This window comes from Polistes fuscatus, unplaced genomic scaffold, assembly GCF_010416935.1.
Source record: "Polistes fuscatus isolate 324 unplaced genomic scaffold, CU_Pfus_HIC Scaffold8, whole genome shotgun sequence".
NCBI lineage: Eukaryota > Metazoa > Arthropoda > Insecta > Hymenoptera > Vespidae > Polistes > Polistes fuscatus.
Window position 1 is genome coordinate 1,763,692 of NW_025113162.1, and position 15,943 is coordinate 1,779,634.

The 15,943-nt window shown below is 30.9% G+C and overlaps 1 protein-coding gene across 1 annotated transcript in view; it reads left to right on the forward strand.

Annotated features, from left to right (window-relative positions):
• Nucleotides 1–15,943, forward strand: part of LOC122524862 (homeobox protein 5-like) — a 75,576-nt gene that overhangs the window by 57,254 nt on the left and 2,379 nt on the right. The window contains exon 2 of the mRNA XM_043647347.1: nucleotides 8,713–8,718. Coding sequence (XP_043503282.1) covers nucleotides 8,713–8,718 — 6 coding nt within the window. The remainder of the gene's footprint in view (nucleotides 1–8,712; nucleotides 8,719–15,943) is intronic.

Sequence of the window (15,943 nt, forward strand, 5' to 3'; positions counted from 1 at the left end):
CATTTAGCCGCCTCCGCGAAAAGACCCACCCGTCTGGAACTCTGAACTGAAGAAGAAGAAGAAGAAGGCACCCATTACGAAACCATTCCAGTTCTTTTTTCGAACGTCCATAACCTTTGAGAGGAGAGAATATAATTAATCAAATTCACTTCCTCTTCTTCTTTGTTTTTTTCTTTTTTACTCATCGATCATCTCATTGAATTTTTCGAAATATTTTTAATATTCTTGATACGAAGATTAGATGGGTTCAAATTAAGCGTTATTTAATTTATTTTAATCTAAACGCACGACGTTTCACACAACGTTGATATAAATATTTGTATCAATTTTTACATATACCGGGGATGAATCAAAAGTTACGTGATTTTTTAAATTTTTCTGTAAGACTAATATTTTATTTTAAATTGTAAAGTAACAATTGCAGTTTGTAAAACGAGAAACTTAATTGCTAGCTAAGACATTCGTATTATTATTATTTAAAATTAATATTTCTAGGTATAATAAAATCATCTAAAAACTTTTGGTCCACCAAATATCATTATTAGCACATAAAATAAATGTTTAATAATTTATATAATAATTTTACGACTATAATAAATTATTACGAGCAAACTAAAGAACTAATTTCTATGAGTAATAGGATAATATAAATCTGAGAGCGATTTAAACAGCCACGTCCCACGTGTTTCCCATAGTAAAACGTGTCGTCCTTTATTCCGGTCTTTATCTTTACATATCCATGACACTACGAACGTGAGAGGATCCAAAAATGGCAGGGATGAACGTGAAATGAACCCAAACGAAAACCCACCTATATTTTCTCTTTTATTTTCTTTCAAACAAATTTGTACCTCAATCCGATCGGGATCGTAAAACGATCGTCAAAATCAACAAGTTAAACATTTGCGAATAAAATACTATAAATATTCTTACTTTCTTTTACAAAATGTTATCGATCGAGTATAATTTAATTGAAAGAATTTTGATAACAAATTCCTCCCTACGCGTTGGGGCCAATAAAACGAAAATGCCAATAAAATGTGCGTTTCTGATCGAATGGAATAAAATTGAAAGAAATCGAATCGTCGTTCGGGTAGGTCGTTTTTATTGCTTATGAAATCACCCATACAAATACGTTTAGGCATGAATTTGTGTATGTATATATAATAGGTGATATATATGTGTGTAAGTGTGTAAGTAGTACGTGTAAGTTTACGTAGGCTACGCACCGATGATCGCTCGTACGTTATATTAACACATTAGGTTCGTTCGCGTGCCAAAAGCCCGTAAGCCGTAAGTAACAATGAGTGAGGTCTACCCTCACCCTACCCCCACCCTCTTACCTCCTCCTTTTCCTCCTCATCCTCTTTCAGGCGAATACGGCAACATGCACCTTCTTCCATCTCTCATTTTTATTGCCCTTTTTTTTTCATTTTTTTCATCTTACTTATTTTATACTTTGTACGAATCAAAATGTTCGAAATTTTTTTGTGTTCCTTGAAAGGATGAAGTTTAATGGAAAAATAATTGTAGAAGTGAAATTTAATGGAAAAGTAATTATAGGACAAAAATGGAGCACTAGGTAGGTGGTTGAATTATTTTAAATTTAATAGAAAAATGTATGATAATTGAAGGAACAATTGTGTATAGTTATTATGGATATAAAATAATTAATTATAAATTAGTGGGAATAAATGAAACAATATTTTTCACTGTGGAAAAGTACAATTCAGAAGCAAAGTTAATTAATATCTGCATAACAATTATATTAAATTCCATTTTTACGAAATCTACGAATCCCCGAATGTATCCATAAAATGAATTTACTACAAACTTTGAAAAACTTTCTTTCGAAATGACGAAAAGGCGAATTTAATTAGAGACAAAAATTAGAGATCGCTCGTTAGGAAATTGTTAACATCGATTTCTTGATGCTTAATATTGCGTTGGATGAATATGCAAGTGGTTTAGGAAATGCATACCTGGGTATTGAAAGGATTGGTGCGAATAAGGGAAAGTTGAGAATCACTTTGGCCACACGCACACTTCTCGGTGGCTCCAATTAAGCGGGCAACATTAATTTCAACCACCCGGCTCGACCTCGCGGTTATCTTGTCTCTCTCTCTCTTGTATTCTTTGCCTCCCCTCGTTCTCATTCTCTCTCTCTTTTTCCTTCCTACTCGGTTCACGCACACGCCCTCCGCGCAATTTGCCCCTACTCGCGGTGCACGCGCGCGTGCAGCTTGCGAGGGCAGTGCACACGCCCATTGCGCGCGCGCACGTTCACCAGTTCATTTCTGTCTCCTCCTTACATTTACAGTATTATAATATATATGTATATTCGACCACGACAAACAAATATTTTCAATATATTTCTTTTATTTTATATAGCATACCTGCAAATATATTTTTCGTGTATATAAAAAGAATAATTTTTATTATCAACATTTAAATGTTAAAATTGTATACCTTTAATGTGTGCACGTAAATTTATATTTTTCAGTTTGCAATATATTAACTATAAATAAAACAAATATAATATTTTATATATATATATATATAATGCGTGAGTGTATTTAATTTTTTAAAAATTGGAATGTTTACTGAGTTTTATACAAAAGAAAATTATTTTTAGAGATACGTTTCTAGTAATTGGAATATTTTTTTTGTATGAATAATTTTTTTTTTTTTTTTTTGTATCGAATTGAACAAAATGTTTAATCAATCTTTCGATATATTGGAATTTTTTGGGAGAGATATTAATAATTGATTTTGATGGTAAATTATTGAGTATTGAAAATTGGTGATTTAGAATCCGTAGGAAGATCTAGAAAACTGCATTCACAAGTGAACATCGCATGTACACGGACCGTTTATTGTTCCTCACCGACGGCTATATTTATCCGAACGAAAGCTCTATACACACGTTTCTTCGTGAAACTACTCTCTCAGTTCTTGTCACTCTTATGTTAGTCTTTCACGTTCCATTTATCATTTCACGGAAAATCTACTTCCGCATACTTTATTCAATTTCTTCAACATATTCTTTACAAATTCAACTATAAATCAATCAACACAATTCATTACTAATTTATTCATTAGAAGAACCTAAACAAATTTTAAATCATAAAACAAAAACATCGATGCATTACCAAACAAAAAATCACAAATCATCCATACAAATTCAACGAAAAAAGTTTGTAGGTAGTTTTAAAAATGAATAACTCTCCTCCAATACTTTTTAGACTAATATTATAAATTAACATTGAAAAGGAAAGCTTGGAATTTTATAATTTACAAAAATTTAGCTTAAAAAATCTTATAAATATTTGTAATTAATTTTCAACGATCATCTATAAACTTTTCACTCATTTAAGAGTTTTTGCTTCGTCTATGAACTTATGATCAATTCAAGAGATTTTAATTTACTCTATATAAAAAAATATATGTTAATTATTCTTAATATCTTAATATAATAAGTAATTAAAACAACTAAGACATCGTGTACGATCTCTATCTAACGTTCGCGAATTCGTCACTGTCTCAGTTGTAGTTCTCACTTACACATAGTTTACTTTAGTGAGTTGCTCGAGAAAGGCGGAAGGGCTGGGAAGGAGAAGTAGGAGAAAGAAGGAAAGGGTATGAGGAGGATAAGGGGAGGGAAGTAGGGACGTCTCTCGTCAGTCTTCGCGACAGGATGACGTTTCCAACGCTAACCCTCGAGGGAGATTAGAACGGTTCCACTGTCTAGAATGCTACTAATTGCCATGCATTCCGAAAGGATCGATTCATTCCGGAAATCGAGCTTCATTTATTATTATTATCATCATCATCATCATCATTATCATCATTTTGATAATATTAGCATCGTGGGATAATCATCGGTTCATTCAAAAATCATTTACAAATTTTGTTAAACCAACAATTAATTAATTATAGTTATTTTATTTATTTATTTATTATTATCATCTTCATTATATTATTAACATTAAATTATATGTGTAATTTTGTGCATTATATAATTAAACAAGTACAACGTTATTTTAACTTCGCTGAAATGTTTGAAGTTTTAATGATTGAAAAATGAAGAAAAGAAAATTTCTTACGTATAAAGAAAAACTGTAGACACTACAATTTGACCAATCATCGCTTCTACTCAAAGATATAACACTTCATTATCTTTTTTGTTAATCCTTTGAAGTTAGCGGATAGAAGTTCTCGCGAAGTGTGGAAGCGATAAAATCGTACGGTAGGAGCAAGTAAAAAAATAGAGAAAGATAGATAGATACTAAGAGAAAAGGAGAGAGAAAGGAAGATAGTGAATGAGTAAGAGAGAGAGAGAGAGAGAGCGAGAGAGAGATAGTCAAGGCTCACGCGATCACGGCCAATCGTGGCTTAACTCTAGATCCGATTACTAGATACATCGGCATACGTAGTATAAGTACACGAGGCTAACCGCTTGTTAAATCGTAGCACGCGGCACACACACGCACATACTAACAAATAAACACACACTTACACTTATAAACATGCATTTACTAGTATGAAACATACACACATTCATTCAAACTTAGAACTCATATATATGTATACACGCATATGTTCATACAAACTTTTAACTCACTTGCACATACATATTTATATAAACTTATTACTAACATATACACACAAGATCAGCAACTTAAATAAAACAGACTTGTAACTAAAATTTACACACAAACACAACTACAGAAATAAACATGCACATACATATCTAAAAAAACACATACATTTTCATGCAAATTTGTAACTCACATACAAACATATATTCCTTCAAATGCAGAAATACGCACATCTACATAGTTAAACATCCTACAGGCAAATAGGAAACACACATAGGAACATACACATATATTTATGCAACTTATAATTTAAAGAAGATGATAACCTACCTTTTGCTATACTTTCGAACATAAACACAGAGATACGTGCACGTGCAAATCTAACATCAACCACGTTTATTAACACCAACAAGTAGTATAAATTATGCAACAACAGCACACGCTTAATTATAAGATATCTACAAAATCCTCATTTCTACCAGCAAAAAAACATCTTTAAAATCAAACTAAATGAACTGTATCATGGAAAACCTGGAAAGATAGAAAATCATTATCATTCGTTTCCCACAACGTTAACTCGCAAGTTATTCTACCTAATGATACATGCACGCATGTCATCAAAATGGCGCTCGAATAGGGAAGAACAGAAAGGGAATGAAAAAAATAATAAACAGTAAATGGGGGAGGAAAGAGGGGACTAGTTTAACAAAGTAAGTATGAATTACTTGCCCACTTTAGTTTCAAAACGATGTAAATGTGATTTTCCGATTTCATGCTCGTTAAACACACACGCTGGATTCCGATGAAAAGTGTACACTATAATTATTTTCGTAGCTAATTCCATGTCGATTCAATCTTTCGCTACTGTATGCATGTACGAGTATTTAAGTATGTAAATTATGTACTGAAAGAGAAAAAAGAAACTATACCTGTATCTTTTACTTGAAGTAATTCGTATATGTGGATATCATTCTTGTCCTTTTTCTTCGTATTTAAGTCTTAATTGGGTTCTTAATGCTTTCCTGTGTGAACAAAATGGAGGCTGTAAGTTTTGCTGAAAAGAAGATAAATTTTTTAATATTTATTCGTCTCACTTACTGTTTTCATTTTTATAAATATTTTTTTAATTTAGTATATGCTTAATGAACTATTATTATTTATGTTTACAGAATATTTGTTAATTAACTTTGATTAATTTTGAAAATTGTTACTTTTGGAATAACGATGTTACCTGCGTTTTGGTCATTTCTGTTTATGCTGACGAAATAATGGGACCATCTGAATTTTTCCGACCACTACCGAAAATCCCCGATTTACCAAACAGTAAACTCGTGCACAAAATTTGTATAAATTTAATTTTTATGAAATATTCTTTTTAATTTCTTCTCAATTACTTCGAATTATAGATCACTGTGTTAATAAATTTACAATTTTTAATAATTACTTTGAATCACTATAAAAAAACTCCCTAATTCTGCGAAATTAAAACACAAATTAATGAGACGATCGGAAGTGTGAGGGAAATGTTACTATACTGCTCGAGATTCGTACAGTGCTAACATCTAGCGGAGCTTTAAGGTAAATCGATCTTCCAGTGAATTCCCATAAAGTGAAGTTAGTCGAATATTGAGTATCTTCCTAGTAACATTTTCTTTTCTTTCTTGTGCAACTTTTAATTATCTGTTATTAACCTGCTTAATGGAAATTAATAAGAAAAAGATCAGATGATGATTGAAATGTTGTCGTCTATAAATAAAGTAATTAATCTCGTCATTTTTTATTAGTTTTTTTCTTAAGGGAAAAAAATAAATAGACTTGCAAACACATTCATACGAATATGTAATACAAGCTATACTTTCCTATACACGTCACACATCACACACATAACATTAAAATAAATTAAGAAATGGTTAGGTATATAGATTGATAAGGATTAGCAAATTAAAAAAGAAATTTATCTTGGAGATAAGAAGAAAATTAATCGTAACGAAATAATTAATAATCCTTATGAATCATGTATCATTAATCAAATGGTAGTTGAGAAGTGTGATGGCAAGCGTAATGCATGAAATCGATTTTCCTCGTTAGAAAAAGACATATACACATATATTTATGTGTGTATACGTTTTCTCGTAGAAAATTATGCGCCAATTGCCGACTTAACTTTAACCATTTTTTGCTAATTCGAATTGATCACCGTGACGATCTTAGTTGCACATTTACGATCCTAGGACAAGGATCTTTCAATTATGGAATATTTAATAAAATATAAAGGAATAAAACTATAACGAAAACAGAAAGAAAAACATAGAAAACATAAAAAACCAACAATATGAATAGTGTCAATCATTCGAATATTTAGAACGACGACGAAGGATGTTGACGGTTCTTTCTGTAGATGTACATGTGTTTAACACGATGAAGAAAAGTTAGAAAATGTTGCATCGAGTTGCATCGAGTTGCATCGAGTTGCATCAAGGTTAATGGACTCATACGACAGCTTTCCACAGGAGGAAAGATAAAAACATGTCGCGAAAACTGGACCATCATCATAGATCACTTCAATACGATTTCTTTGTTTTTATTTATCGATCCTTTCTTCTAACCTATATTAAGAGAAATCGTTCCTATATTCTTCTATAATAAATTAGAATTAATATATTACGCGTTCGTGTAATAAATTATTAATAATATATATTCGCATAGTTAATTAAAATTACTATGCGTTCATATCATAAATTATAATTTGTAATATTTTAAGATGCTGGAACTTTTCTGTGAGCGGTACTTATGAAATAATTATTAGAAACTTATTATATTTTTGTATGAAAAGATTGATAATACAATTAAAATGCAGAATGAGGCATTTAAATCGATATATTTGAATATCTTTATTATTTATAGTTTGATGAAAGAAAGTATTAGAACATACGTTATTTGAACGAGGTACATGTAATGGTAAAATTATTTTTTTTCTAAAAATTGATTTCGAGATAGTCGTCATTTTGTTTTGTATAAAATCATATAATATTTTATAGTTAACGTTTATTTTGTAACAAATAGCGAAAATTATAATCGTATTACAACTTTCCATAATGTTCACAATGTATATATATAAATAAATAAAATAAAATAAAAGGAGAGAGAGAGAAAAAGGGTCATCGCAAAGGAAACGGCAAATTGCCGAGACGTTTCTAAATTTAAACGACGCATTCCGCATCGAATTAACGCACTTCACACATACACACTCACAAATATATATTCAACGGAGTGGGTTTATTCGTTATTCCGATTATCGGGAATTAATATTGCTTTTGTATTTACTTTGGACAACGTTTAAATTCGCCTATCTTGTTTGAAAGGAGATCGAATAGAGAAAAGATATAAACTTCAAAGAAAAGAGAGAGAGAGAGAGAGAAAGAGAGAGAGATAGAAGTAGGAGGATAGGAGATAGTAGGAGGAGAAAAAGAGAGAGAAAGAGAAAGAGAGACAAGACCGCGCCTTAATGGAAACGAGTTAACGACCCGTGGAAACGTAAACGCAGTCACGTACACTCGAGTAACGATCGACGAGTGACCAATCAATGGTCATTATTTATGGTTATGGGTATTGCTACGGGGCATGGCTACTTTTCGTATGATCTCTCATAGGTTCTCTTCGAGTAGGAGAACCTTAACGAGCCACCTCAAAAGAATCCAAACGCGTGTTCCTACATACATACATACATACAACATACACATAAACATACTTATATGTACGTACATACATACACACATACATACACATAAATGTAACACAATAAGAGCTCGTTCACATTAAAAGAATTTCTTCAAGTCTTTTTACGAAGCGTACTTTCTATTACGAGATATTCATTACACTTTATTCAATTTTTCATTCTACATTCGCTTTAATTCATTCTTGCTAATAAATTCGTATAATATTTAATTTGATCGTAATCATCTTTATACTTCTTCTCCCACTTTCAACTATTTTTAACCTATCGCCCTTTTCTTTCACCACTGTCAGCCATGTATTACTTTAAATTGTATTAATTATAATAATGCAATTGGTATGATTTTTAATCAGTATGTTTTTTCTTTTTTGTTCTCAGGACGAAGTAAGTAACGAGCCAAGATGATTAGAGAGAACAGAGACAAACTGAAAGACAGTAAGAAAAAGAAAGAAAATTAAAGAAAGAGAAAGAGAGTGACCTGTGCGTTACTCTTACTGTACTAAAGAAAATGGCATCGGAGAACGTAAGCTTTTTTTGAACGTAGCATTCGTTCTTTCTTGATTGTGTAAGAATTTTTTATATTTAATATTAAAAAAGAACACAAAATTTGTTTGTGCCCATAGAATAATAACGACTTTGATATTGAATTTACGTTGATATCAAATTTTTGTCGTTGTAAATCATTTATTTACTTAGTCGGTGTATTGTTAAAAAACATGATTAGTATAAATAATTATTATAATTTAAATCTCAATAGTATAAATAGAATTAATATAAATTAAAAATAATATAATATATAAAAAAATAGAGTAATATAAAAATAATCATTACAATATATTTATTATAAGTAATAATTGATAATAATATATTTTAAATAGATAATCAGTATTTCTTATAAGTTTAGGATTTCATCAAGTTTACATATAGATACTCCTACAATTAATTATTACTGCTATATAAAAATAATTACTAATAAAATTACTAATTTTAACTGTTTATTTAAAATATTAGCAATTTTTATATCAATCATTATAATACTGATCACAGATATTTTCTTAAAAATACTGACTAAAGTAAATATCGTTGGCTATCAATTAAAATCATGTTAAATCGTAACCTATTTAATGCTAATCACGAAAGAACGATTCTAACGAGAGTATAAAATAAAAGAGAACTACAAAAAGATAGAAAAAGAAAGAAAGACAGATAGAGAAAGAGAGAGAGCGAGAGAGTGGGAAAGAGAGAGAGAGAGAGCGAGAGAGTGGGAGAGAGAGGGAGATGGACGATGTAATTTCAGAGTAGAATTAAAGGCAAATTTAAAAGGATCGTTTGTGATCGAGTATCAAACTCGGTGAAGGCTTGACGACGTTTCTTTCCCTCTCTCTCTCTCTCTTTCTCTCTCTTTCTCTCTCTTTCTGTCTAGTAATTCTTGAGAATCGAGAATGACTTGGGAGAATCGAGAAGGCCGGCCAGGCCTCCTGTGTGTGTCGACATGCTTAGCCTCGTTTGTCCCAAGTAATGGTCGCAGTCATAACTCACGAGCTGCTCCTGCACTCAACTCATTCCACTCCATTCGGATATACGTATATATGTATGTATGTATGTTGTATGTATGTATGTATGTTGTATGTATGTATGTATTTTGTATGTATGTATATATGTATGTATTTTGTATGTATGTAAATATGTATGTATATATGTATGTATTTTGTATGTTGATATATCTAAGTAAACGTACTACTTACATACATATCTATCTATGTACGTGAATGAGATAAATAGGAAGAAAGAAAGAGAGAGAAAGAGAGAGATAGAAAGAGAAAAAAATCAGATTCACGGAAACCACAACCCGATCGACGACTTTAGTCTCTTCCTAAACGATCGCGCAACTATTTGCAAGGAATAATCGTTAATCGTTCCAGTTACCACGAGAGTTAGATCGAAAAAGAAAATGTGCGAGAGTCTTTAATTGTTACGTTCGTGTGTCGAAGGCTTGCTAGCTTGCTTGCTTGCTTGCTTGCTTGCTTGCTTGCTTGCTTGCTTGCTAGGATCGTCAACTATATATATTGAAAAAAAAGAAGGGGTGAAAGGAAGAAAGAGAGAGAGTAAAACTCGTGATTGGATCGTTCTTGGAAAACTCTTTCGATTTGTCGATGCTATGTCGGTCTACATATCTCTCTTTTCTTATTATTATTACATTTTATAGTGTTATAATTATTGTGCAACTTATTTTTTGTCTTGTATTTTATTCCAACTTGAATTATATTTAAAGTAAAGTGTTTTGGGGAAGAAAACTTGTTATATAATTTTTATTAAATTTATTAAAACATAATACGAAGTAGAGTTCACTATATTAAAAAAGATAAAATTTTACATGTTTGATTAAATTAAATTATAAGAATTAAAATATTAAAAGAAATTAAATTAATTATAAGTAATTAAATTTGTTTTAATAATTCTTTTTCTATTATATTTAATAAGATTAAATAATACAAAAATAAAATATCCGTAGAATGTAATCAAGAAAATAACAATTAACATAATCAAAGTAATAAATCTTCCGGAAAAAAAATAAAATACATAGAAAAAAAATTATAAGAAATCATTAAATCGTTTAAAATAGGATCGCGTACATTATTAAATGTTTAATACTCGTGGTTAAGAGAATCGTTAAAGAAAAGAGAGATTTGCGCGAAAACTAATCGACAGAAATGTATGTATAAATGCGTCTTCCTAGTCATCGTCATCGTTCCACGACAACATCAACGAGAAACGGACCTTAACGACTTAACGACGATCGTTTCTTCCCTTTCCCTCCCTTCTTTTCCCTTTTTCTCTTCTCTTCTTACATCGTATCATTCCATTAACCCGTTACCTTCTTCTAACGAGCATAATAATTATCGGTTATAAATTCCACCACGTTGATTTACTGTAATATCCATGTTAGAATTTCTATCGTCTTACTATAAGTACCATGGGTCATAATGGTGTTGTGTTCTAATCAACGAGCGTGAATAAATCCATTATTTTCTATCGATTCGTTCTAATTCATTTTAAAAGACACGTAACGTTTCTTTTTATTTATTATTACTTTTAATCACGTTGTGGATGATCTCGTGTTTTAAATCGTTTCAATAAACGCGCGTTGTGTACTTCGTACGTTTCAAATCGGAAAATTAATTTCTTGATTCATACTGGAAACAAAATAATATTATAAATGTTATAGAATATCTAATAATATAATAATAATATTAAATATTTACAAAATTCATAATGTGTGTAATTTTCTTTTTAAAATTGATTAATATTCAGTTGTAAAATTTTTTTTTGAAATATTTAACAATCGGTTGATTATCAATGTAAGAAAATTGTAGAAATTAAAAAGATGCAGATATCCTTAAACAGGATACACCACCTGTCCCACTTTGCAGCAACGATGTTCCAGTTGCTTACAGAGTATCCTTAATGAATTGTCAAGTTCTACCTTAGCTCGTTCCAACGCCCGTTGTCTCTCTATCTTACGACGATGTTTCGTATCTGTCGATGCTTGGCGGATGTAATTAAAAGGAACGTGACGTGCAACTCGAGTGGCACTTTAAGATAAACAAAGAAAGAATAAGAAAGAGAGAGAAAGATCTTCGTTGCACTTATACAGAACGATGTAATTCGTACGAGTACGACTCACTTCGCACGACTATCTCTTCATTGCACATAACTAAAACGATCCTAATAAAGATAAATCTTATGTTCTTATCACATAGTAATCAATCAAATTTATTATTGTTTTAACAAATTTCTATAATTGCATCTACAATTTATAATATAATTAATATTCTAATATTTTTAGCCAAAAATTGAATAAACCTTAGATAATGAAAATAATTGTGTCTATAATATAAATATTATCTTGTTTATTTTATAAACAATACCGAAAGTTGTGATACCAATATCCGTATATTGTACAAAAAATATATTTATTTATTTTGATCATTTCAAGATACTGTAGGTATCTTCATCCTTTGTTAGACTAAATACAATATGAAAAATGAATTTGGATGTAGTTGTGAATGAACCTTAAGAAATAATTCAACCCTTTCGGAATATTTCTAACGTTTCACCTCGAACGGGATTAAACGTCGCGGATTCCTATTTAAGAATTTAGTTTTTGCTCATAGTATCGCAATGGCCACTGTTTAGTTTCTTTCTTTCTAATAGTATCGGTTGGTTCTTTTAAAAGGTTGTCAAGTTAAATCGATCGAAGAGTCTAACGACTGAAAAAAACATTCAATCGTTTCCCTTCGAAAGGAAAAAGAAAGATAGAGGATAAAAAAAATAAAATAGAAGAAGAGAATCATGGGAGCACGCGCGAGCTAGAAACTCACCTAATCGACGGCGTTTCGCTTAATTTCTTTTCATCCACGTTCTACATCCTTCCATCTCTTTTATTTTTTCCTACTTTTTTTCTTTCTTTTTATCGAACACGATCGCGCTCCGACATAGCTCGACGACAAATCGTTCTCATTAATCTCGGACAATACTTCCCGGTTCTTACGTTTTCATCCCGACGCTGGGATGCGGTAAAGGTAATTAAAAGCTACGACGACGACGACGAGGAACAGTGAAAGGGCAATTAAAAGAAAGCAAAAGATCTGATGAGGTAACGAAAAAGTCAACTCGTTGCATTCTACAAGAGAATTCATATTAATTCAATTTTTATCATTTGATACTTTCATTCGTTCATTAAAAAATTTTTAATAACAATTAAAACAACAACAACGACAACAAAAACATTTAATAAACGAAACATTTTTAATTGATCAACAAAATTAAACGAATAATTCGTAAAAGAATAAATTTAATATCAACATATAAATAAAACATCGAAATATAAAACTTGTTAACAATTACAAAATTGATTACACTAATTTAATCAAATAAAAAATAAAAGAAATTTAATAGACAAACAAAAAAAGTAGTATCTTAAAAGATATAAAAAGGACGATTTTTCTTTCTCGTAGAAAATATTTAAAGCGTTGAAAATTCGATTGACGTCTAACTCAAGAAGTAGAAGTGAGAACTATAAGAGAAAGAGAAAGAGTATTCCAGAAGGAAATTAGTATTTCTCCTTTAGGTTGGTATGCGAGGTACTTTCGAGGTTGGAGTCAAGTGGAGCAAAGTGTTACCAAGAAGAGTAGAAGGAGAAAGGTAAGAGGGTGAAGCAGAAGAGAGAGTGAAGGGGTGAGGGGTTGAGGGTATCTTAGCGTTATTGGTTTTACTCTCTCTTCCTCTCTGTTAGTTCCTTAAACGATAGAGGGTGTGTTAGAAAGAGAAGAAGATAGAAGAGTGTTGAACGAGAAGGATACTCCTCTGTGTGTGCGTGTTTATGTGTGTGTGTTTAAGGGGAGAAGGTTGGCAAAAGCAAGAAGGATAGAACTCTCATTCTCTTTCTCTCTTAGATCTCTTCTAAACGCGTTGATGTTCCTTTCCAGCTACCGACAACTACAGACTACTTCGCTTAAGTAATTAGACTGCCGACTGTTCGTTAGTTCAGTCATTCCTCCTAAGAAACTGCCAACGGGGTTGATATGTTGCTACCATTGCTAGTAACTCCTTGGAACCTTGGTGTCTTTTCCTTGCGATCCTTCATTAGTTACATTTCTCTTGTTTCTATTAGAAATCCAATCGATCAAACGTTAATCCAATTCTTTTGAGAAATCGATCGTACAATCAACATTTTATTTGTTAATTTTAACGATTTTTTTTATATGGTTTTATTTCGAAGAGACTAATTATTGTCTGGATTGTAATGAAATTTTATGCTTTTAGTATCAAGTGATTTGATTAATATTTGTGGTACAGGTTTTTAAATAACGTTTGAGATCCATAAGAAATTGATTGTATATTGTGAAGCAATATATAAAATTAGTTATAGTTTATAGTATTTATTATACTACTTCGTTTGCATTGAACAGACTGTCCATTGTTAATATCAGAAATAAAATATAACCAATAAATCCTGTTCAAATTGGTAAGACTTTAATAAAATAAAAACCACAAATACGAATTGATAAGCACATAATAGTACACTAAATAAGAAAAATTATATTACAGATAATTATTGACTCTAGCACATAAGAGAATGTACGTTATATCATGATACATCTACTTCCTTAAATCATTTGATATTTACCACAAATCATAAATAAACCAGCAAATGTAATATCTTTTCAACTAGTACAAATACACACGTGTACAGAGAAACTATCGTAGAATACACTTCTGTTTATCACCAATTTCAATCAAGAAAATTCGATCCGTTCGTATCTCATTTTATTATCAATTTCCTAGTAGCTTTTCCAGAATGATTTATGCAAATAAGATGAGAAGGTTTAAGTTTATTCTTATTGAAATCTTTCAGAAAGCTTTTCTATTTACATACATTTAATTCGATGAAGATGATACTCCTTTTTCATCATCGTTCCTGAACTTGTGTATCGTGCGTTTACCTTGAACGTTTCCCTGTTTCTCTTTCTCTTTCTCTTTCTTTCTATCTTTCTTCCTCTCTTTTGTAAAACGATATTCACGAGAAGGTTCTACGTAATCTTTTCTCAACGTACTCGGATCGCAGCGATCGATAATACCCGGTGTTGATCGTTACGATATGATTTATTCGCAATTACCAGAACGAGATAGACCACTGCCGAGAGTACCGCAAAACGCAACAACGTTTTATACTCTGGACGAGCCAACCGATCGGCACGCCGTGTTTACACCATGAATTATTAGCGTTAGGGGTTTCCAGTGATGGAGTGCCGCGGGATACGGAAAATGAGATCGCTTAGTTTCGATTAGAATTATATCGTGTCTGACAATAAAATCATACAATATTCCACAAATAATAATTTAAAATAAAACATAATGTATCTCTACTTTCACACACACGAGAAAGATTTCTTTTTTATTATTTAATATAAAATTTATATTTATAGGTAGCTTTTATTAAATTAAACAATTTAATAATAAATCTAATTGATACGACAATGCATATATGTGCATACGAGATACAATTTTTGCGATGCAATACAGAATGAATTATATAATTATTATTATGATAAAATGTTTTTATATAATATATTGAAATATTTATTTTGTCATATATTAATATAAATAATAACAAAATTGCATGAATTAATTCATAATTAAATTTTATATTTTTATCAATTGGCTAAGATTGTAATAAAATATTTAAAATTTATTTTAATTCGTTGTTTTCTATGCACTCAACAAAACAAAATTATAAATACCATCAAATTCGCAATAAAATTATTTGCTTCTCAATTGGCAATCATCATAGATAAAATATTTAAAAGAAAAAACAAATCAAGTGCCTTCGTAAAATTAGAGATTAATGTTCTGTAATTGGAAATACTATGAGGAAGGGAAAAGAAGAGAACTCAGAGGGGTTTCTTCATCAGACGAGTACCACCGTGTAAAGGATATATTTGCGTCTAAAATACGAACGTTGGGTGCTAACGTTGCTTGTAAGAATCGACTTTAAGAGATACTCGCACTCTTGGCAATAATAATACACTTGATTTACGATAGAGTC